Below are 24726 nucleotides of genomic sequence, written 5' to 3'. Positions count from 1 at the left end.
TCTGCGTTGCATTGTCGCAGAGTCGGAGGCGAACGGGTCCGCTACCCCCGTGGTCTCTACGAAAGGGCGCCCCTATCTGGGATTCGATCAGCCTACGGACAGTGGGGATAGGGCAGCGCTCGACCCGGCGAGGTGGTGTGTGACCTTCGCCCCCCTGCTGACCTACAGAAGAACCGACTGTGAGTAACATCTTAAAAGCATTTGTGGTGTAAGCTTACCTGTGTTTGTATTGTCGCAGAGTCGGAGGCGAACGGGTCCGCTGCCCCCGTGGTCTCTACGAGAGGGCGCCCCTATCCGGGATTCGATCGGCCTACGGACAGTGGGGATAGGGCAGCGCTCGACCCGGCGAGGTGGTGTGTGACCTTCGCCCCCCTGCTGACCAACAGTAAAGAGCCGACTGTGAACGCGATACCTACTCAGAGAGCTGTAAGCAGCGGAGCTGGTGAGAACCATTCAAAGACCAATAACAGTGTTTCTGTGTCCGAGCGATCACCTGTGGAGAGAGAGAGGAAAACGAGAGAGAGAGAGTCAGTAAAGAGCCGACTGTGAACGTGATACTTACCCAGAGAGCTGGAAGCAGCGGAGCTGGTGAGAACCATTCAAAGATCAATAACAGTGTTTCTGTGTCCTAGCGATCACCTGTGGAGAGAGAGAGGAAAACGAGAGCAAGAGCCAGTAAAGAGCCGACTGTGAACGTGATACTTCCCCAGAGAGCTGTAAGCAGCGGAGCTGGTGAGAACCATTCAAAGATCAATAACAGTGTTTCTGTGTCCTAGCGATCACCTGTGGAGAGAGAGAGGAAAACGAGAGCAAGAGCCAGTAAAGAGCCGACTGTGAACGTGATACTTACCCAGAGAGCTGTAAGCAGCGGAGCTGGTGAGAACCATTCAAAGACCAATAACAGTGTTTCTGTGTCCTAGCGATCACCTGTGGAGAGAGAGAGGAAAAACGAGAGTGAATCAGTGAAGAGCCGACTGTGAACGTGATACTTACCCAGAAGCTGTAAGCAGCGGAGTTGGTGAGAACCATTCAAAGGCCAATAACAGTGTTTCTGTGTCCTAGCGATCACCTGTGGAGAGAGAGAGGAAAAACGAGAGTGAATCAGTGAAGAGCCGACTGTGAACGTGATACTTACCCAGAAGCTGTAAGCAGCGGAGTTGGTGAGAACCATTCAAAGGCCAATAACAGTGTCTCTGTGTCTTAGCGATCACCTGTGGAGAGAGAGAGGAAAACGAGAGTGAATTATTGAGGAACCTACGGTGAACGTGCTACTTAGCCAGGAATCTGTAAGCAGGGAGCCGGTGAGACCCCTTTCAAAGTCAGTAACAGTGTCTTTGTCGTCCTAGTGGCCGCCTGTGGAGAGAGAAGAAGGCGAGAGTGAGCCATTGGGCACGGACAGTGGGAAAGATCCCTACCAGCCACACCAGAAATTGTCTGCCTCCAGGAGAGAAGAAGGAGGGCGCTACGGCCAGCAGGGTCCAGGCGGGAGCCTGACGTTTCCCCCTTGCCCCCGTTGATGGTGGTTGGCACCCCTGTTGTTTCCATCCCTGTCACCCGTGGCTGTAGTCCCCTGGAGGGAGTAGAAGAAGCCATTAGTTTTAAATTTCCCTTCCCCAATTTCCCCCAGTCCTTTTAAGTATTTAAAAATTCAATAAAGCTTGTTTTAAATTTTACTCACCTGTCTCCGTGTTTGTCTGCTCATTGGGTCGGCTTTGGGGACCTCCTCGAGGTGGGAGTTAAAAAGGGGCGTGGCTTAGTCAAACACAGCCAGCCCCTAGTGGTGACACATATCCTGTATTATGACAACTTGTTCAACCATTTTGCATGTAAAGACTTATACTATGAACTAATGCCTAAATGTTGTGGGGGGTGAGACTATTCAACAGAGACCCATTATAATACATTTTGATCAACATGACATAAGCAACTGATAATGTAGGAAACAACAGAGAATTGTACACAATCATTTGCATGGATGTACCAAAGCATTTGCAACTTGTTCAAAGAAATGAACAACTGCTTTTTTGATGTGCACAAGTGACACAATGATGTGAAAATTGAACACTAAGTTTTGAGAATTTCAATTCTGATCTGAGAATTGTACTAAAGTGACTGAGAAAAACTGTAAAACCCTTTCACGAGTTCACACTTACATATAATCTATAGAGTAATTTTGAATGCGTGTTTGGCTTCGCGCTTGGACTTGGCCCGAACCCAGAGTACCCCCCTGCGAACTGACAACAGATCGAGGTAAGACTGCTGAGTCTATATGTACCCTCTCGTTGTTGATTGCTGAGCGCTTTCACCTGTGTATAATGCTGAGTGCTTTCACCTGTGTTTAATTATCTGAACATGCTCCTCCCAAACTTTGTTAATAAAACATCATTTAATGCATGGCTAGCCGTGGATTATTCCGCTTATACCTTGGTTATTTGCCAAGTTAAAGCTGTAATTAATGTTTACAGTGTAATTTTTTAACAGACGGGTAAAATTTTCTTAAGTTAAGGCTTGCACTCCGTCTGCTTTAAATAAAGTACACTCTAAAAAACAAACAAACGGTGCTATGTAGCACCAAGACTGTTGCTTTGGATCGTGACCATGGGGGGACCATTTTTGGTGCCATATAGCACCGGTGAGGCACCTGTGTAGAACCATATAGGGGCCATATAGCACCACTATAGCACCACATTTGGTTCTACACTATATGGTTCTACACAGGTGCTTCACTGGTGCTTCACCGGTTCTATATGGCACTAAAAACGGTTCTTCTATGATTACGAGCAAAGAACCACTTTTGGTGCTATATAGCACCGTTTGTTTTTAGAGTGTAGTGCAATTATATTGCTTTTATTTAAATGAATTATCACATTTATTTAAATTCATTAATAAAAGAGAGAGACTGAAAAGAGAACTGAAAGAGAAGGACCCGAGGGAGAGAGAGAGAGAGAGAGAGAGAGACAGAGAGAGAGAGAGAGAGAGAGAGAGAGAGAGAGAGAGAGAGAGAGAGAGAGAGATGCGTGCGCAAGTTACCAATGGAGAAAGAAGTGAGAAAAGCTATTCGGTCCGTTGTCGCAAAACTGCCGAATATACAAGTAACGCCGGAGCAAGAACAATGTTTGGCTAAGTTTTGTTGGTCTGATCATTCGGACTTGTTGTTTCCGGCCGGTTTCGGCGCATGATATACGTCACGACCAAACGTTAGCGATTGGTTATGGCAGATTCCTGAGTGACTCTGGGCAGATCAATAGTTTTCAACTTCAACAGAGGACCCTCCTTAACGGACGTAACGCTTTGCAATGGAGCATGACCAGACTCTCTGTACAAATGAAATGAATGTACGAGAGTCTGGTTGGACCAGGCTAGGTAGCTATAGCCCCAGTTATGGAGCAACCTGCCGCTTGGCTTGAGTGGCACCTTCTATCTCATTTATAAGCCTCTTTTAAAACACATTTATTGATCTGGCCTATTAACATTACATTATACTGTAGTATACTTGATTATTTTTGAGTCACAAAATTTCACAAGCTTGCATGTTAATTAACACAGCAGTAGTTTACATTTTTGTCTGCTGTCAATAAAGGAACGTTTGCCACAAGAAATGAACTTTAACTTCACTTTGGCTAAATCTAACACGAAGGATGACTTAGAAATATACAAAATAAAACACAACATGCACAATATTGCAGCAATGATATTAACCCACATCCTTAAAACATAATATTATAATAGTAAATCAGTGACAAGGACCTTTAATTGCAAAATATACATTTCTTTTTTACTACAGTTCTGAATGTTTATTTCAAAATACCCAGACGTCACAGGCACGCATTGAATCTTGTAAAATGTAAAATGTAAATAAGAAGGTTTTGTTACAGTTTTCAATGCAATGGTACGGCCATATTGCAGTACACAGCCTTTGACGTCACATAGTTGGATTTCCTGAATGAGCTTGATAGATACAAGGTCTAGAGCAGGGGTCACCAACGTGGTGCCCGCGGGCACCAGGTAGCCCGCACAGAGTCTGTGAGGTGCCCGCCAAAGCACATTCTATTAATAGTCTCAACTGTGATATTTATTCATTACATATTTTTCTATATTAGCTTGGCTTGGTTTACGTATGTTAAAATTTTAAACAATACTAAAAAATATAAACAAGTCAAATTAAATAAAATAAACAAGTAAAACAAAAAAGTTTTAAGTAGACTATATCAAAAAGTAGCCCTCCAGATTGTTTTATCCATTGTGGTAGCCCTTGCTCACAAAAGGGTTGGAGACCCCTGGTATAGAGGTATAAAAACAGACAGCAAATGACAGATAAAGAAAGATAAACACTGCAACAGGGCATCATAAGACATCTGCCCATCATTGGTCATGAATGTGAAAGCAAGTTTTAAAGTGTTAAAACAGTGTGTGTTAAGAGTCCATATGTCCATAATTAAACTAAAACCGAAATGGATAAATATACTGCAACTAGGTTCTTGCTGAAAGAGGTGTTAGTAAGACAAGGATGAACAAGGCAAACCACAAATGAACATTTATTTGTAGAAAACAAATGGTGAGAGTTTCCAGAGTATCATGATGAGTATGGTGTGAATGAGGTATACATATGGTGTGAATGAGGTTTTGACCAATGAAGGAAAATGTGTTTAGAGATGTTTTCTTTTGTTTAAAAATATTCTTTCATCTGTTTAAAATCTGGCTATTTTGTTTCCACAGCCTTTTCATTAAAATATTGGATATTGCAATACTAAATCAGTAAAATTAGAATGTTGACAGTATTGGTTTACTAGTTGACAGTAGTAGTTTACTTCATGGCTCTGTGTTAACCCTTGATGGTAGATATCATAGCCACACCTCTTGACCGCACATATCATCTTTCAACAGCGACAACAATTCACACATATCAGTGTCCTCTTACACAGTACATTTTTGCAAACAATATTTAAATTTAAAATATAAAAACAATGTATGGGAGATAAATATATCAGGGTTCCCACGGGTTCTTGAAATTCTTGAAAGTTTGTGAATCTGGGGGAAAAAATTCAAGGCCCTGGGAAGTTTTTGGTAATATACATAAATAGATACAGGCCATTAAAAGTGCTTGAATCTATTTTATGCAAGAAGTTTTCTGGAAAAAAATCCATATTATTCCCTGTGTAGTGTAGGATATTATCATCAAATTTTAAGCCTTTTAAGCACACGTGCTAAACTTCACTTTAAATGCTTATATCTTCTGTATGTGAATGCTGATTCATACCAAAATGCTTTTTTTTGCATAGTTGTGTTTGACACATGAAAACGTCTCGGGTTACGTATGTAACTCTTGTTTCCAGAGAAGGGAACGAGACGCTGCGACTCCCTTGCCATACTTCCTGCGTCCCTGTAACGCTGTCTTTGGCAATATTTCAGATAGTGATATACTTTCTGGCTCCCGCGTCACCCTGTCTTTGTCGTTAAGCCTCACCATTGGTTGAATTTGATATACAGACACACTTACCTCTGGAGGCTTCCCCAAGGTGTCACCGCAGTGATGCAGTGCGAGTTCCCTCGAAAGGGAACTGTAACAATGTTACAATCTTAAAAGGTAACACGATGTAACCTTGATCTCACTTGAAATGTGTTCCCACATTTAGTCTTTGAATTTGAGGGTATTGGACCTGGAAAGTCCTTGAAAGGTCCTTGAATTTGAAGTTAACTAAGATGTGGGAACCCTGATATAATATACAGTCCTATGGTCAAGCTTTATAAATGAGGCCCCTGCTCTGACACACAATCCTCTATTTCACAACAAGACACAGACTCAACAGCAGAGGCTTAAGAAATTAAACTAAACAGATTAACAGTCATTAAGAAAACTCAATTTTATTTCAAGAAATCTAAATGTTTTAGTGCATTTGGAAGAGAAGGTGGCACAGCGGGTAGCAGCAGCGGCCTTTCTGTGTAGAGATTGAACGTTCTCCTTTTGTCAGGGTTTATTCCAAGTCTTCGGATTCCTCTCACAGCCCAGGGACATACAGGTTAAGCTAAGGCCACACTAAAAGTTTAGCCTTGATGTTGAGTTTCATTAACTCTTTCGCCACCATTGACGAGATATCTATGTTAAAATGTGGTGACGAGATATCTCGTCAATCAAGAGAAAACGCTTCCCTGCCAATGACGAGTATTTCCGACTTTCCGCAATACTGCAATTACGCAACTTTTTAAACTCGGAAGTATTGCCCTATGGCAAGCGGCTGCATGTCTGTGTCTGTTTTAAAGATTGCTCTGAATGGGATCTCTATGAAAAGTCCGTCACAAAAATGGAATTATCTCTGCTTTTTGCTTAAAATGTGTTGTTTTTGCAGAAACCTACCCATATTCAAAAGCTGATTACAAAAGAACTACTGAAGGTAGGATAAAACGTTTTTTTTTTTTTTTTTTTTTTTGAAAGCAGAGGGTCTGTTCTTTCATTTGGTATATTGTATGTTTATATATTTTAAGAAGAACATTTTCTGGAAGGCATTAAACTTTTGTGAAAATCATGAAAAACGCTGGCGCTGGCTGGCAACTTTTAAAAAAAACGCTGGCGGGGAAAGATTTAAAATAAAAAAGCGCTCGTAACGCAACAACACTGATGAGAAGAGCAACATCAGTACAGCCTCAATGTAAATGTACGATGATTTTGTCAGATTCAATTCAATTCAATTCAATTTTATTTATATAGCGCTTTTCACAATACTTATTTTCCTTTATTTAACCAGGTAAAACTTTCTGAGATTAAAAATCTCTTTTTCAGAAGTGACCTGGCCAAGATGAACTACACAGTATTAAAGTAGAAAATAAAATAAAATAAAAAAAAATAAAAAAAAATAATAGAAAATAGACACATCAGACAAAGTATATGCACATCGTTAGTACAGATTAAAAACATTTACAATTCATTTCTTCCTTTAACAGCTCAGTAACAAGAGATTTAAAAATATTCGTTGACACTAGGGCAGGTAATTTGATGATATTCTGTAAAAAGTTCCAATCGCTAGGTGCTGCATACCAAAAAGCTTGTTTGCCAAATTTTGTTCGTATTGACGGTACTAAAAGAGTGTACCATTCTTGTGATCGCAGAAAGTAAGCCCCAGGAGGTTTATATTGAGTAAGAGAACAGAGATATTGAGGCAACTGTCCCAAAATGGATTTATAAATAAATAAGTACCAATGCTTGCGTCTGCGCATAGATAATGATAACCATCCAACTCTGTGATACAATTCACAATGGTGAGTACTATAGTTGCAGTTTAGCATAAACCTAAGTGCACCATGATATAAAACATCCAAAGAATTTAAAAATTTGGCATTTGCTGATTTATACAATACATCTCCGTAATCAAGGACGGGCATAAAAGTAGCAGAAACTAATTTTCTTTTTGCTTCAAAAGAGAAACAAGATTTATTTCTGAAATAAAACCCTAATTTTATTTTTAATTTAGTCCTTACTTGATCAATGTGAGTTTTAAAAGATAATGAATCATCCAATGTAAAACCGGGGTATTTATATTCTGTCACTACCTCTATTATAGTGTCCTTTTGAGTTTTAAGAGGTGTTTGATTTGTCACTTGCTTTTTAGATCTTGAAAAGAACATTACTTTAGTTTTAGTCTCATTCAAAGTCAAGTTTAAATCATTAAGTCTTTGCTGCACAACATCAAAAGCATGTTGTAGCAGCGACACTGCCAGATGTAATTTAGGAGCACTACTATAGATCACAGTATCGTCCGCGTAAAAATGGAAGTTAACATTAGTTATATTAGCATCAAGGTTATTTATATAAATAATAAAAAGTAAAGGCCCCAAAACTGATCCTTGAGGGACTCCTCTGGTGACTTGCAAAAGTGCGGATGATTGGCCTTCCATCTGCACACATTGTGTCCTATCTATTAAGTAGCTTTCGAACCACGAAATTGTATCTTCAGATAATCCGATCTGTCTCAGTCTATTTTTCAGTATACTAAGATCAACAGTGTCGAAAGCCTTTGACAAGTCGATGAAAAGAGAGACACAATGATGACCTTTATCGAGCGCCTCAATAATATCGTTTAAAACCTTGGTAGCAGCTGTAGTTGTACTGTGCTTTTTCCGGAATCTGATTATGTGATAAAATACTATATTTATTTAGATATATTGTCAATTGCTCACTAATAAAACGTTCAAAAATCTTCGACAGGACACACAATTTCGAAATCGGCCTGTAGTTATTCATATCAGTGGGATCCCCTGCTTTAAACAGTGGGCTTACATATGCAGACTTCCATATCTTTGGAAATTCATTTAAACTCATTGATAGGTTATAAATATATGTTAAAGGAGCTGCTATATGATCAGCAGCTAATTTTAAAAAAAGTGGTTCTAAGCGGTCAGGGCCAGCTGACTTATTTACATCCAATGTTTGAAGGGCTTTTTTAGTCTGTCCTGTCAACAGTGGTTTAAAAGTGAACTTTGGATGTGATAGATGTCTTCCCATAACATCCATTCCGATATTCATATCTGTAGTTTTGGGTGTCTTTAGTAATGATCCAACAGCAACAAAGTGATTATTAAAACAATCTAGCATCTGTCCTTTTTCTGAAATTTTCTTGGAGTTATCCATTATATATGAGGGAAATCCTACTACCTTTTTTACAGCTTTAATGGATTCTACATTTTTCCAAAATTTCATTGATTTATTTAAATTACGAGTTGTTTCGTTTAAGAAGTAATCAGCTTTAGCTTTCCTTATCATCACTGTACATTTATTTCGTAACTGTCTAAAACAAAGCCAATCGGACTTTAAGTCAGAGTGCCTTGCTTTAGCCCAGGCAACATCTCGCTCCTGGACCAAGTTTGACAGTATGGGTGAGAACCATGGGTTATCTCGACCCTTGACCCTATATTTTTTAAAAGGCGCATGTTTATTTATTATAGTGGTGAGCCCGTCATAAAAATAATTCCAGGCACACTCAATGTCAGGAATCAATAAAATCCTCTCCCAATCAAACAGAGCGAGGTCATGGCTAAAACCTTGCTCACTAAACTGAGACATGCATCGCCTATTAATTATACGTGGTTCTGTTTTAGGTAATTTTGTATTTCTAACTATTCCTACAGTACAGTGATCACTCATGTCTTGCGCAAACACAGATGCATTTGAATATTTGTGCGGAGTATTCGTAAAAATCAAATCTAAAAGTGATGATTTAGACAAATTTTTTAAATTTAACCTTGTCGGGGTATTTATTAATTGTTGAATATTAAAAGTGTCACAAAAATTTTGTACTTCAATAGATATAGGTTGCAGCCAATTCCAATTAAAATCTCCAATTAATATTAATTCTTTAAAATTCAACTTTGACATAAAATCTGTCATCAATAAAAGAGAGTCATTTGTTGCTGATGGGGGTCTATAGCAACCCACAACAGTAATTGCTACAGATTTTGAGAATTCCACTTCAACTGCCATATATTCAAGTTGTTTAGGTATTGACTTGGATAGTAGCAAAGTTGCCTTGTATTTATTTTTAATGTAAATGGCTAGGCCACCCCCTCTTTTTGGCCGATCAATTCTAAAAATATTATACCCTTCGATATTAATGATATTATCTGTTATTGATTTATTAAGCCAGGTTTCTGAAATTACCAAAACATCTGCATCAGTGTTCTTTACCCATATACGTAACATATCCATCTTGGGTAATAAGCTTCGTACATTCATGTGAACAAAACCTACCCCGGATCTGTTTTTAAAATCTACCGGAGTGGAGTAAGTTGTAACATTTTGTGGACCTTAATTGTTTCAAAGCAGCTTTACATTAATAGAAGCAGTAAAAGCACAGAAAACAACAGATAGCACAACATAATACACAGATGAGGGCCTGTTTTTTGCAGCAGTTAAAGAAAGAGTTGATTGGATTAAACAAGGAGTTACTGGGTCGTGGGTCGTTACTGGGTTGTGTTTAGTCACTATTTTAAAGACAACAGAACATATAATATGTAAAATTAGCATTCAGTTGTGTTAAAATGCTATATAATGTGACAGATCAAAGAGTAAAACACAACGCAATGACGTCACATAGGGAAAAGTAATTAAACAGTAACTAATATAGTAACTTGTTACAACCAACAATGACATACACACACGAAGCACTGAGCAGCTACTGCATCACTGCCTGCAGGCTGCAGCAACAACTTCCTGGCCATGATACTCGAACCAGCGACCTGATACAAACCAGCCTGATCTGACAAGAATTCATTCATATTTTACAAGATGGCTAATCTGTATGTTTGTACTAAGTTAATTGTGCAAAAATGTATAATTATCATTAACAAACCAATAACAATATTTGGCATAATCATAGTTGGATCTTTACAAGTCTATTTACAAACATCCTGACACAGACTAATGAAAATCTGGGTGTTATTATTCTCAGAAGTTTTATAAACTGTTAATATATTCAGATGTGATGCGTTTTCTAAGAACTGATGATGTTTTCTTAGTATTTAGTGTGTCTTTGACCCGCCTACTACTTTCAGAAAGTATAAAACCCTCTGAGTTTGTTCCTCATTGCCACTCTTTCTTCATGCATACAGGTATGATATCTTAACTTTCTATACACTTTAATTACACTACTGAACTTAAACTTTGAGACTTGTTACTCTATTTATGAAATCTGGTACACTCTTAAAAAATGATGCTTTAGCACCACCTATGGTTGTACAGAGGTGATATATAAAGTATGTTTTCTGTAGCTCTCTAAAAATGGTTCCTCTATGATAACAAGCTTATGGTACTATTAAAGCACCATTTCGTTTCTTTTTTTTTGGTGAAAAATAACCTGATGATAAATTTACAGTTAATATTTGCTTTTAAAACTAAATGTTTAAAATGTCTCAAAGAAAATGTTAAATAAATAAGAAATGATACAAAGTTATGGTGTGCGCAATTTAGTACTGTGCAAAGATTTTGGATTAGTAATACAATGTTGTATTTGTTGTCTTTTGCAGTTTCTTGACTGTATTATATTCACTGTAAAAAGTAATACCTAGATCTAACTTATAAAAAGTGAGGCAAGTGACTGCATGGGAAGTTTTAGGTTGAGTCAACTTGCAACCTTTTTTAAGTATATTGAACACACTAACATTACTTAATATGAATGCAATAAAATTGAGTTGAGTTAACTAATTGTACTAGTATTACTCAGTTAAATAAACCTACTTTTCTTGGTACAGGTAACATATTTATGGTTAGTTGTTGTTTTTTATGCCGTGAGATGAGGGCTAGAAACGTTTATTCAAACGCACCCACTCAGTTTCCTATTGGGCAGCTGTAAAGCGCGACATACTTCAGTATGCAGTCTATGCACAAGCACCGGTCTTCTGAACAATGGTAACTACAAAACTCAAAGAAAAAACAGAAACTCTTCCAAATATTGAAGATAAATGAACATTAAACACTAACAGGTCTTTCTTTTTAGTTAAAAACAAAACAAAAAAAGTTTCAATTCAAATTTCACTCTCCAAATGCCGTCCCATGCAAAGCATGCTGGGAACTGCAAGTCCACTGCCTAGTTAGTCGTGTTTACTAAAATAATTCATGTAGTTTTAACACAAAATTATTAAGTTAATTTCTTTCTTAAAAATTTAAATCGATTATAGATAATAAAATTAAGTTGAATTTACTCAATAATGTGTTCATATAGAATTAATCAATTTATTCCAATTTTTATTTTATTTTAACTCATATTTTGATTAAAAAAACAAGAATTAAAATTTTTTAATACAGTTTACTCAATTTATTTTTGTTAAATCTACTAAGGCACAGAAACACTTTTTACAGTGTTCATACCTGATCTTCATTCGTGTTCATCTGAGGATTGAGACTAAATCAGGATGTTGTCCACTGCAGCTCTTATTCTCATTGTCACCAGTAAAGTCCTAGGACAGGTAAGATTGAATATGAGTCTGTATATAATTGTACAAGCATAATGACATTATTTCTAAAGTTATTATATTTTTGGATATAGGATGACAGACGAGCTGTTAAAGGACAGATATATCCTTTAGATATGGCACCGGATTCAGTTGATGACCTGTATGAAGGCTGTACAGAGAAGATGAAAACACTGGTGGAGAGAGATTATTTTAACACAGAAATTGCTGCTAATAAATCAGGCTTTGAAAAAGCTTGGAATATCGGTAAAGATAAATTCCCTGAACCACAAGATAACTTAGCTAGAAACAATTTAATTGCCATTTATGTGTATACTGGTGTTATAGAAGGCCTATATAAAGAATTCAATCAGGATGTTAGGAATGGTAAACAGACATACCAAAACAAGACATTCTCATGGTATTTACTTTACTATTGGCTGACACGAGCGATACAGATTCTAAATGAAACACAAAATGGATGCATATTTACTTATCGTGGTACCCAGGATACATTTAAGGGTGAACTGAACTCAGAGATCCGTTTTGGCTCATTTGCGTCCTCCTCTCGTGATCAGACTGAAGCAAATAAATTTGGAACTGAATCTTGTTTTGAAATCAGAACTTGTCTAGGTGCTGATGTGTCAAAATACTCATGGAAACCTAATCAGAAAGAGGTGTTGATTCCACCATATGAAACATTTAAAGTCACTAATATCAGGAAAAGTAAGAAGAAGGGTAATAGGTGTAACACTGTGTTTGAGTTGAAGAGCACTGGAATAAGAAGTTTCTTAAACTGTGCAGTGGCCAAGCCCATGAAATATCACAATGTCATTATCTCTGACTGATCAGCATTTACATATTGTAATTTCTCTTTGCTATATTAAGAATATTTGTTGTTCTGTTTATAATAAAATATTTTTGATCAATATTTTGTGTCAAATTCTTAAATATAGCTAATAATGACAAGTAGTCATTCATTTACCCCCCCCGCCCTGTAATTATAATGTGATAAATACCTGCACTTAGAAAAATTTATTATAGTTATACCACTGGTCTGTTGAATGTTATTCTGATTGGCTGAGAAATGTTCCATGGGTGTTGAATATTTTGTAAACTGCACACCTAACCTGTCAAATGTCTTAAAAATAGGCACCAGATCGTTTTTTTCCCCGCTTCACGTTGTGCCGCATTACCTCCTTGGGTGTGCCTTATTTTCAATTAATTCAATGGCCTGTTGTCCATTACAGTATTGCTTATTTATAGGGGTGGATTCCCAGACATGGATTAGCTTAAGACAGGACTTAATTAGGAGATAGGAGGTAAATTAGGAAATATACTACAAACACGCCTTACTAAAAACATTACTTGTTTGCATTTTGAGGCAAAACAAAGGTCACTAATGTATTTTAATATGTCAGTGCAAGTTGTTTTCAGTTTGGACAGCTCTTACTTTTATTGTAGTCTAGGACTAGTCTAATCCCTGTCAGGGAAACTGTCCCAAAGTGTAGTAACCATAGTATTTGACAGAATACATTTGTATTACCACATAGTTTTTAACACACAGCAGCTCATGTGTGATATTAATGTTTCCAGCAGAGGTCATGACTGCACATAAACATATCAATGATATACTGTCACTGAGTTTTTCCTGATTCTAAGTTTATGCAGGTAAAACATTTATATTTTTGTTTATACATTTATATTTTATTTTTGTCTGCTCTTGTAAAAAATATTTTACAATGTAGGCCGACTGCAAATATTCATGACAGTAATGTGCTAGAGTAACTGTAAAAATTGATCTAATGTTCAAATAGGTTTTTTAATTTTCCATAATAGCTTGGTTACTTGCGTAACCCTTGTTCTTTACGCAAGGGAACAGAGACATCATGTCGGTTTCAGGTGAATCAGAAATCTAGCCAGAGAGACCAATCTACTTCAAGTATATCTAAAAAAAAGCCAATGCACATTGGCATGAGGCACGAATCATGGACTGAAAAAGTGTGCAGGTCTCATACCCTCTTTATCGAAGTTAATGCAACCAAGAGCAATGTTTTCAGATATAGACCGTTTCAGCAGTAACAACATAAACAAGCGGCTGTCGCAGTCCGCACTTAACTTCCGTAGTTTATTTATATAACAAGCAAAAAAACAACACATAGATTACATAGGAAACCAAAACATTTGTTATTTTCGACGAGGCATTTGTTCAAGAGATCAGTTTAGCAACTAGTCACCATTAAAAAAACGAAACCGGAAGTAAGGTTCAGATCCAGATGTGTATCGCGTGCGTCCGATGAAACCGTCTATAGAATCTTTAGCTTGACTGAATGCAAAGGCTCGAATGGGGCACCCTGGAGTGCTTTCAGCACCATGGACAGGTCCCAAAAGGGTATATGGAGAGGGGGTGAACCTCCTCACCCCCCTAAGGAACCTGATGATCATGTTGTGCTTTACAATGGACTTCTATCTAGATCAATGGTCCTCAACCTTTTTCGAGTCACAATCTCTGACAGATACAATACGTAATGAATAATTGACGACCAGCCGTTGAATTATAAGAAAATAATGCACACCCAAGGTGGTAATGCGGCACGACGTGAAGCAGAGTGTGTTAAGAACTGTTTTCACTGGAGATAAACTAGGATTGAACATGTCTTGTATTGCTCCTGCATCACATTATGTAAACTGTTTTCATATTAAAGTACTACATAGATGCAGATGTCATCTGCCAGTTAATGTTCACACTTTTGTACTTTGATGTTTGCACTGTTCTGTGCCGTGGCTGTGAAATTGCAATGAATTTGAAAGAACACAGACTAAAAAGGCGGAGCCAAAATATGCTGCTGTTTTCCTGTACCATGGTGCGTCTGTTTATCATAAATCCTTTTGACAGGTGTGCAGCAGGCACGTATTTTGACATGACGCATGATGCATGTAAGTTCACATGATGCACACATATTTTGAATTTGCACCCCTTGGAAGAGAAGTCACTAGTCCCTTTCACACATACAGTCTTCACTGGTAATTTACTGGTAAATTGCGGTTAACATGTCATGTGTGAACAGAACATTTCCGGTAAATCAGTGCTCCCAATTTACCAGTAAGACAGGTTGTAAGATTACCAGTAATTTACTGGTAAGGGCTATGTGTGAACGAAAAATATAGGATTACCGACATTTAGAATGGACGACGTCAGACCGTGCTGACAGATCAGGCCAATCAGAACGTTTTTTATACAGGTGACGCGTTTACCCCCGAACTGTTTACGGACGTTTCCACACACATGCTGCTTAAAAGTCGAGCACACCTTAATTTAACATCCACATTTCTTCGCCAAAGTTGTTTAAAACAGCTTACCATCTATTTGCCAAATTGCAGACGTCCTTAGCACACCATCTTTGAAGCCTAATTTGCCAATGCAGGTTCCGTTTGACGCCACCTAACGCAATGTTATTTGGTCACGAGCAACTTCGCGACCGTTTGCCACAGATGTGAAAACAACAAAATACGGACCGTGGATATTAAGTCATAACCCGCCATTGTTTACAAATACGGAGCTTGCCGGCCGTGCACCACAGGTAACTTCCGCTTTCTCTCTGAGTTTACCGTTATTTTGATACTGATGTGTGAATGATGTCTTACTGGTAAAAAGACGGAACGTCACTGCATGTGTGAACAGCACATTTTTGTATTTACTGGTAAATTCATTCTGGTAAATTCATGGTAATTTACCAGAATTACTGTGTGAAAGAGACAACTGTCTGCCACTAAGGGTCACCTCATATGTCAATCATAGAAGTGGGCAGGACATCAAATCATGCCGAACGCTCAAATCAGAAACGCACAAAATTGGGAAACACAAAAATCAGAGGATAAACAGGGTGGAAATGGTCATATAAATTACTTAAACTCATATGTTTTTTGGCAAAAAATGAATAAATAATTTAAAGTAGTTAAATTTTAGGTACATCTCAGAGAACACATAATAAAATAATTAAAAAAGGTTGTGTTTTCCCATATGGGTTTGTATCAAATATAACTTTATCAGGACAGAATTTATATAAAAGTGTAACTTGTCAAAATGCAGACTTGAGTTTGCAAGGGGTGCAATGCGCAGACACCTTATGAAAATGTTAAAGGGAAACTACAAATGATGGTGGTTTAAAGTTCACACCTTTTCTCAGAAGACAAATGGTGAGAATGAGTATGTGGTGTATGGTGAGACTATTGTTAAGAAATGTAACATACAATAGAAAAAGTGAAAAACACCCTTTCACCTTGTTACATTAATTTTTGAAAACGTTTTGTACTTTAAAGGTGGAGTGCACAATGTTTGAAAAAATGCTTTGGAAAAGGGAGTCAGGCTTAATACCAAAAACACTTGTAGCCAATCAGCAATAAGGGGCGTTTCTACTAACCCACATCCTTGCCGGGGTTGCGTATGAGGGGGACGGATCTATATATCATGTGTTTATGTTTAGGTGATTTCAAATATTAACTTTGGCTTTCAAATATTGTGCACTCCGCCTTAATAATAAATAAGATAGAAAAGCTGTGATGAATGAAACTGAATCCATAATAATTAGGGGTCAAGCCCAGAATGGGCGAAGACCCCTATTGTATCCGTTAGTTTTCTTTTTCTTTTCTTTTTCTTTCTCTTCTTCCTGTTCCATTGCGGTCTATGGCAGCCCATAGAACCGTAGGTAGGAAAGTTATGAAATTTGGCACACTGACAGAGGACAGTCCAAATAATATCCACAGCAATTTTGGAGTCTCTATCTCAAACCCGCTAGCGCCACCAACAGTCCAAAGTTGCACTTACGTTTTTGCTTATAACTTCTGATCCGTAAGTCCTAGAAATGAAATTCTTGTTTCCTCTGATTCCTTGGCTCAAGACGATTCGATTAGACTCTATGACGTCATTTTCCGTCATGAAAATTTTTCCGCCATTTTGAATAATTCGTAAAACCTACTTTTGCAAACTCGTCCTAGAGTTTTTAACCGATTGCCACGAAAATCGGTATGCAGCATCTAGAGACACTCAAGGCAAAAAGTTATTAAAAGAATTTCGATAAACCAATCCGTTATCGTATAGCGCTTCAACGAATTTTAAGAAGAGCGCAAAAAAACAGATTTTAGGCTGTTTCTTCACCAAACTTAGGCCTATTGACACGAAACTTGGTACTTGTGATGCCAGTCAGGAACTTAGGGTGCATGCACAGTTTCGTTGCAGCGCCACCTAGTGGCCAGACAAATGTTTTATAGGCCTATAACTTTGGCTGTGATCAACGTATTTTCATGGGACTTGTTTCCTTGGAGTTTTGAATAGTTGCCGAGTCCAACGATACCAAACATGCCAGGATTCGCCTTACGGTTAACCCTGTGCGGCAAAATAGCGCTTAAAAAACACGCGTGAATATCTCCGCGAGCGTAATTCTGATCGACTCGAAAACACCATAGGAAGAAACTAACCTTACCTTCTGAACAAAAAGTTCTATTGGCGTTATATTAAAATTTCCATCAGAAATGGCCGAAAATTGCAAAAAACGAAAAATGACCTTTAAATTTTGTGTTTTTACACATAAATGGTTATAACTCTGCAACAAAATGAGATTTTTACACCAGATTTGACACACTGATGTATGTGCACAGTCTGAGGCCACACCAAAAAAAATGTATGCTTGCACCACTAGATGGCCTTATAATTGAACAAAACCTTTGATATCAAGCCAGCCCTACGGCCATACAACTGTTTCTTCACTAAATTAAAGTTTATAGTCATAAAACTAGCTAGATGTAACACAATCATGACCTAATGCTGCATGCACAATTTTGTCATTGCGCCACCTACTGGTTTTGAGATAGAATATGCCATTTTTTGCCTAAAACTACTGCAACAACACAACTAGAACCATGAGTCATTATGGATTATTCCTTTCATGGCTTTGACTATAATCACTGGTGGTTGCCAATTCACTCCCTAGCAACCATTGAAAATACCTTATCAACCGTGTTTGCAAAAGCTATATCTCTGCATCAGAACAAGATAGAGACACGGGGATGGTCTCTTTTGACTCATTAACACCACTGTAACATCTTGTGAGCTGAGTATTGCCACTGCAAGCACCACTCACATGTCCTTCAGTGTTCTAGTTGTCAATGATATTCGAGAAGAGAGGGAGTGATTTCACTGAATGAGAATGCAGCTTTTTTGCTGGAAACTGTTATATTATTTTGTCTGAAATCAAGAGATTTTCCTAGGTTCTTTAAACTGCTCATCCGAACTCAACTTTACTTTCTTCTGTGCCCTTTTTGGCTTGACCCCGGTAATTGCTGCGTGCAGCTATATTTATAATTGTTTTTATTTTCTTAAAAAAAAAAGAATAAAAAACTGCTATTGTAGCACAGTCTGACTGCAGTATAAACAGGTTCACTTATATTTTAATAAAAAAAAAACATCAATAATATATCAATAAATTTATTGTATAGGCACATGGCTATTAGCTAGGGTGACCATACATGCCATTCTTCCCGGACGCGTCCTGGCCAGGATTTCGGTGTGTCTTCCGGAAGTCGTATTTGTTGACTGCATACGCCATTCAGTTAAAAACATAAGACATACAATCGTAGTTTCATTCGTACCTTAAAAGATAACGGTTGCTTTTCTGTAATAATAATAATAATCCTCTATGACGTATGCGGTCGACAAAGACGACTTCCGGAAGACGAACCCGAAATCCTGGCCAGGATGCGTCCGGGAAGAATGGCGCGTATGGTCACCCTATATTAGCGAAACTCCAGCTATTGGCCGTAATTGCCATACTGTAGGTTAGGGGTGTGTTAGGTGCTCCAAAATAAGTTTGAATTTCACCATAAACCTTAAATGTTTATGAAACCACTTCTACAATGCATCTTGATCTGATGCATAATCAGCTGCTTGCACAAATAATTCATTTAATTTGGTGGAAAGTCTTACTAAAATGGCCCACTTAAAAGACCGCAGATATAATGTCCCCTGCCGTAAACATCAAGAGCAGACTACAGCGAGTCAGATGGGCGGTTGTCTCTGCTACCGATAGAAACCATCACAAAAATTTTGTTTTATTTAATGTATTTAATGGGAGGTATTGGCTAGAAAGAAAACTGTAATGGTACTGGAAATATGTGTTGGGCTCTGTTGTGGGCACCATTATATACTGGAATGATGCCCAAAGCATACTAAAAAAAGCAGTGTTACACTGGTTAAAGCTAATGATTTCTAATGGTATTTTAATAGCAACCATAGATTTTCTGTTTGGTTTTTCAGTAGGTGTGTATAAGGAGCTAAAACTTCTTTGATTAAGACAGTATGACTATAACTAAATCTGTGATTGTTTTATAAATGACAATAGGGCCAAAATTATCACAAGACACTACAATACCTATTACAGTTACAGTTAGCTATTACAGTATATGAATAAAGCCTGTTGAACAATTAAACATCAAGTCACTGAAATCAGAACAGAAAGAGTTGAGAGACACATTTGATGCACGGAACAGATTTATCATTATTATTTTTATTTATAGATGAAAATACTTTATGCTTAAAAAAAGCATATATTAAAAGCTATATAAAACAAGTGACAATTTCATTATAAAGTTCTGGCTCAGAAGAGTCATGATTGACAAAAAACAATATATTGATGTAAAATATTGTACTAGCTCATTTGTAACAAATTAAAGCCTGTGATAAGGAGAGAGACAGGAAAGTGATACATTGATCATTTAAGTTGTACAGGTTAAGATGACTCACAGCAACTTGATGAGTCAGGATGTGTTAGTTTTAGTGGTTGTTATTGGGGAATTACAGACCCTGACATTTGTGGTCACAACTGACCAACGTCATGTATTTTCAGAGAGCCTTCACACATAAAGTAGAATAGGCAATGAAATAATGCAGTTATTTACATGCTTTTCAGTTTTCAGTCAGTAAAACTTTTAAAGTTAATTAAAACATTTTTATTTTTCAACGAATTGTTGTAGTACAATGAAAGCAACACTTAATATAAAGAAAGAAAATAAAGAGGTAAATGCCGATCAGTCAGAGATAATGACATTGTGATATCTCTTGGGCTCGACTGATGCCACTGCACAGTTTAAGTTACTTTTTATCCCAGAGCTCTTCAGTTTGAACACAGTGTTACACCAGGCACCTTTCTTCTTTATTTCAGTGACTTTAAATGTCTCATACGGTGGAATCAGCACCTCTTTCTCATAAGGTAAATAGGAGTATTTTGACACATCAGCACCATAGCATGTTTTAATTTCAAAACAAGATTCGTTTCCAAACCGCTTTGCTATTTTAAGTTCAAGAGAGGAGGACGCAAATGAACCAAAACGAATCTCTTTGTTCTGAACATTCTCATTAAATGTAACACTGGTACCACGATAAGTTGATTTACATTTGTTTTGCTTTTTCTTAAGAATCTGTATCGCTTCTGTCAACAAAAAATGAAGCGAAAACCATGTGTATTTCTTTTCTTTGTATTTTTGTCTGCCAGTCCTAACTTCATGATTGAATGCACGGTTTACTGTAAGACCAGTGTACACAGTGATGGCACTTAAATGGTGCATTTTCAATTTTTTTGATTCAGATATTTTTCCTGTACTGTTTATCCAAGCTGCTCCAAAGCCAGATAAGTCAGCACAGATTTCTTGTTTTAGATATTTTGTTCTCACCAGGTTTTCCATCTTCTCTCTACAGCCATCATATCGGTCATCAACTGAATTCACTGCCATATCCAACTGAATAATATCTCCTCCAAAATACTTTCTGTCATCCTAGCAATGAGAAATAATAACTTCACTTAATGATTGTACAGTAATATACACACTTATTATTCAAGTTTACCTGTCCTAGGACAACTTTACTGGTGACAATGAGAATAAGAGCTGCAGTGGTCAACATCCTGATGTAGTCTGAATCCTCAGATGCACATCGAATGGATATCAGGTATGAATATACAGTTAAGAAACTTCAAAACAACAAATTCAACATTGTGTTAGAAATCTAATACAGTTTAAAAGTTTAAGTTCAATAAAGTAATTAAAGTGGTTAAGGTATCATACCTGTATGTATGAAGAAAGAGTGGCAATTAGGAACAAACTCAGAGGGTTTTATACTTTCTGAAAAGTAGGCGGGTCAAAGACACACATTACCAGAAAATAAACTGTACTTTCTTAAGAAAATATATCAAATCTAAGTATTAAATAAACGCTTCCCCCATAATTTATCATCTGCATAATCTATGTGTTAGAAATTTTGCACAGATAGAAAAATAAAACTACTGTATAACTAGATTAAATGACAGTGTAATGAAAAAGCAGAATAAAATTTTTTTCTCATACACCAGATTCAATAAAATTTGTGTGGCACAAAATTACAAAAAGAACAGAGAAATGTGGCATTGAGTATACTGAACATAAGTGGTAAATTTAGCCTGCTGTCAAGGGGGGGGGGGGCTGGAAAACCTTAATATGTGAAATGCTGCATGGTTTTGCACAACAAGCACGATGCATAGTATTTAAGAAATGTAGATACAAAAGTTTTCACTGAGATGAGACCGTTTAAAAAGGTCTTAAAGCCCCTCTGTTTTTCTATCAGAAAATGAGTCGCCAGTGTGTGTGCAGTCCTGTTATTAAACAAATCTATTTACAGTCACACAAAACGCCCACCCGCAATTATGCCCACATATGATATGACTGCTCACAGACTCCGCCTTATGAACGCGTAGTTCAACCTTCTGCCAGAGACACATGTTTTGATGTAGTCCAAAGCACATTTATAAGCTCTCTACTCCCTACTTTGCATATGGGGAGGAGAACAGAAGCTTTCTTTGCATTAAAAAAGAGACACACTGAAAAATTTTTTTATGTTAAATTTACTTCGTTTTATTATGGCAAGAAGATGCACACGATAAATATCTAACTCCAGATATATTTTTTAAGTTGAGTGTACTTATAATTTATCAATAGAGTTTACTTAGAATTTAATTAGTAATTTCTGATTAATTATATTCATAATTGAAGAGTTTCGTTGCAAAACGAGATAAATCCATATTTTAACATTTTTGTCAAAACATGTTTTTTATTATGTTATGATGTTATTATTTTGTTTTATGGTGCTACTTAGCTGTATTTTTTAAGTTATGAAGGACGAAACTCTTCAATTATAGCTAAACTATTTTGAGTAGAATTTACTCAATTTTTATGTTCAGTACACTAAAATTAATTATGTGCAACCAGATCAATTTAATGGTTTAATTTCTACATACTAAAATGAAGTTTAAAGGGATACTCCATTGTTTTGTCATATTACAGTTTTACAGACGCTAGGACACATCTCTCAATACTTAGGTCACTTTTGCAAAATTCTTCACACAGTGAGCACAACAGAAGTCTATGTGGGCTAAACTGAGGATAAATTATTATTGCTTTGTCACAAAATGCATTCAATAACTACATCTCTCAAATTTCATGAATTATTTTCTCACTCAGACACAACAACTGCCAAAACTCTTTATACATACAGGCCAGTTTGCACATGCTTACATACTGTTTTCAAAACTGTTAAACTTATGTTCAAAACAATACCGTAACATAATACAAAACTAAATAAGACAGCAATTTGCTACATTTCTACAGTAATATTTTAATGAAATATATTTTAAATCTTAAAATGAAATGCTATAAAAACAATTGGACAATTGGACAAGCCACAGCTGTCCACAGCCGAGTAGATTAGCATTACTATTGTATCTGTATCAGTGGATGGTGTGTATACAAATTCTTGCATTTTGGAATTATGCGGTGGAAAAAAATACATAAAATATTGAAGAATTCTGCATCATGTCTGATTAGTGAATTATAAACAGAGATGCGTCCTTGTTTTACACAAGAAAACGCTTAGGTTACTCACGTAACCCCGGTTCCCTGAAATAACGGGAACGAAGCATTGCGTCAGTTAGCTGACGCTATGGGGGAAACTCCTGTTTACTCCGTGACTGAAGCCTATTGGTTAACGTCTGTACAAAGTACAGATCAATGACGTTTGAACCCGCGCGCGGGATGCACACGTCCTTATATAAGCGCGGCTCAAGCGCCAGGAGCCCACCATTATTCGACTGAAGCGCGCAGCCGAATACACTCGCTGCATAGACGTTTGTAGCACGGCAAGTGACGCAATGCTTCGTTCCCGTTATTTCAGGGAACCGGGGTTACGTGAGTAACCTAAGCGTTCCCTTTCAATACGGTTCACTTCGCATTGCGTCAGTTAGCTGACGCTATGGGGGAACGTAATCCCATCACGCCGTGCATACACAACGTACAGAAGTGCCTTACCGGAGAGACACTGCGTGTGGCCCTATACCCGGCATATTCACAGCTTTAAAGCAATGTGTAAGCACCATATAAAATGTTGACGCGCACACGGTGGGGTTTTAAACGCACCGGGGGCACATAACATAGCACAAGACGGCGAGATACCGAGCGCGCCGCGGGTGTGCGAGATAAGTAAATTCAGAGTCACGTTGGTGAGCTCGCTGAGCGCACCGTGGTGTACACATAAAATGCATGAGCGTGCATGATTGAGCCGAGAGAACCTGCGCTCGTAGGGCAGGGACGTCTAAGCTGTACAATCTGACAACGTAGACGGCGAAGACCAGCCGGCCGTGTAGCAGATATCAAATATAGATACCCCTGTAGACCAAGTCCATGAAAAAGCCAAACTCTCACAGAGTGGGCTCTATATAGGACATAGCTCATAGAGGGGCGTGAGCCAGTGCGATGGTTTCAACGATCCATCTAAATAACCACTGTAAGCAACAGACATACATAGTGAGTGATCTGCGAAGCTCACGAACGGCCGATCTGACTATAATATGCGGCAGAACGGTTCGTAGCGTGGGATAATACAGATGCCACAATAGTGTGAACCCAGGTGCGCCCTCGAGCGCATCGGGATGCATATAGGTAGTAGATCGGTGAGCTGTCCAAGCGCGCCGTAAATGTGTATTGACTATAAATTGCACGGGCACAGGTGAACACTTGAATACATCGTGAATGCATATAGATGAATCAGAGTGTTATAATGCACAGGCCGGCAAGATTCTCAAGCGCGCCGTCATGTGTTCTGATAATAAGTTGTGCGCACACGGGTGAACCCTTCAGTGCACCGTGAATGCGTATAGATAAATCAATGCACAGAACGCGCCGTGAATGTGTACAAATATGATTGATGAACGTACGGTGGGCACTCAACACACCGTGAACGTACACAGATGAACAACAATGTATGTATGTGTCACAGCCGTGTATACAGATGAGCTTTTCCGAGCGCATCTTTAGTGTATACCGAAATGTTATAGCATGCATATGTGAGCTTCTCTAAGCGCACGGTGGACGCATATAATTAAAACCCATATCGTGCATACAGGTGAGCTTACGCGGCGCACCTTTAATGCAACAAACCTCAGTAGTGCGCGAAGCAGAGATGTCGAAGCTGTAAACTGACAACGTGGACGGCGGGGACCAGCCGGCCGTGTCACAAATGTCAAATGAGAAACTTCTAAGACCATGCCCGAGGATCTAATCCATACATGGAGTAGACTTCATTGTCACGGGAGGTGATAACGTCAACGATCCATAAATAACCTGTATTGACAGGTGCGCTAGTGAGTGATCTGTGATGCCGATGAACAGCTGATCGTCTGATGTACGTCAGACGTATCTGTCATACAGGACCTTGGACAG

General features: G+C 37.9%; 2 protein-coding genes across 2 annotated transcripts; one reads left to right on the top strand and one right to left on the bottom strand.

Annotated features, from left to right (window-relative positions):
• Positions 1–11421: 11421 nt before the first annotated feature.
• LOC129425729 (ecto-ADP-ribosyltransferase 5-like) lies at positions 11422–12882 on the top strand. Its single transcript, XM_073856751.1, has 2 exons — positions 11422–11949; positions 12030–12882. Exons 1-2 carry the CDS (start codon positions 11896–11898, stop codon positions 12780–12782), a joined length of 807 nt encoding a protein of 268 aa, XP_073712852.1. The 5' UTR covers positions 11422–11895; the 3' UTR covers positions 12783–12882.
• A 6731-nt stretch (positions 12883–19613) lies between these two features.
• On the bottom strand, positions 19614–21263 carry LOC141350908 (erythroblast NAD(P)(+)--arginine ADP-ribosyltransferase-like). Its single transcript, XM_073856750.1, has 3 exons — positions 21046–21263; positions 20828–20951; positions 19614–20757 (listed from the first exon to the last, which is right to left on the bottom strand). Exons 2-3 carry the CDS (start codon positions 20882–20884, stop codon positions 20014–20016), a joined length of 801 nt encoding a protein of 266 aa, XP_073712851.1. The 5' UTR covers positions 20885–20951; positions 21046–21263; the 3' UTR covers positions 19614–20013.
• Positions 21264–24726: the final 3463 nt, after the last annotated feature.

Source organism: Misgurnus anguillicaudatus, chromosome 19, assembly GCF_027580225.2.
Source record: "Misgurnus anguillicaudatus chromosome 19, ASM2758022v2, whole genome shotgun sequence".
Taxonomy (NCBI): Eukaryota; Metazoa; Chordata; class Actinopteri; order Cypriniformes; family Cobitidae; genus Misgurnus; species Misgurnus anguillicaudatus.
This window is presented reverse-complemented; position numbering and strand designations above follow the sequence as displayed.

What these genes read in the sequence shown, in the direction of transcription:
- LOC129425729 (XM_073856751.1), top strand. Translation starts at nt 11,896, where the DNA reads ATGTTGTCCACTGCAGCTCTTATTCTCATTGTCACCAGTAAAGTCCTA. An exon ending in CCAGTAAAGTCCTAGGACAG is followed by an intron (nt 11,950 to 12,029) that starts GTAAGATTGAAT and finishes TTTTGGATATAG; the next exon opens with GATGACAGACGAGCTGTTAA.
- LOC141350908 (XM_073856750.1), bottom strand. Translation starts at nt 20,884, where the DNA reads ATGTTGACCACTGCAGCTCTTATTCTCATTGTCACCAGTAAAGTTGTC. An exon ending in GTAAAGTTGTCCTAGGACAG is followed by an intron (nt 20,758 to 20,827) that starts GTAAACTTGAAT and finishes TCTCATTGCTAG; the next exon opens with GATGACAGAAAGTATTTTGG.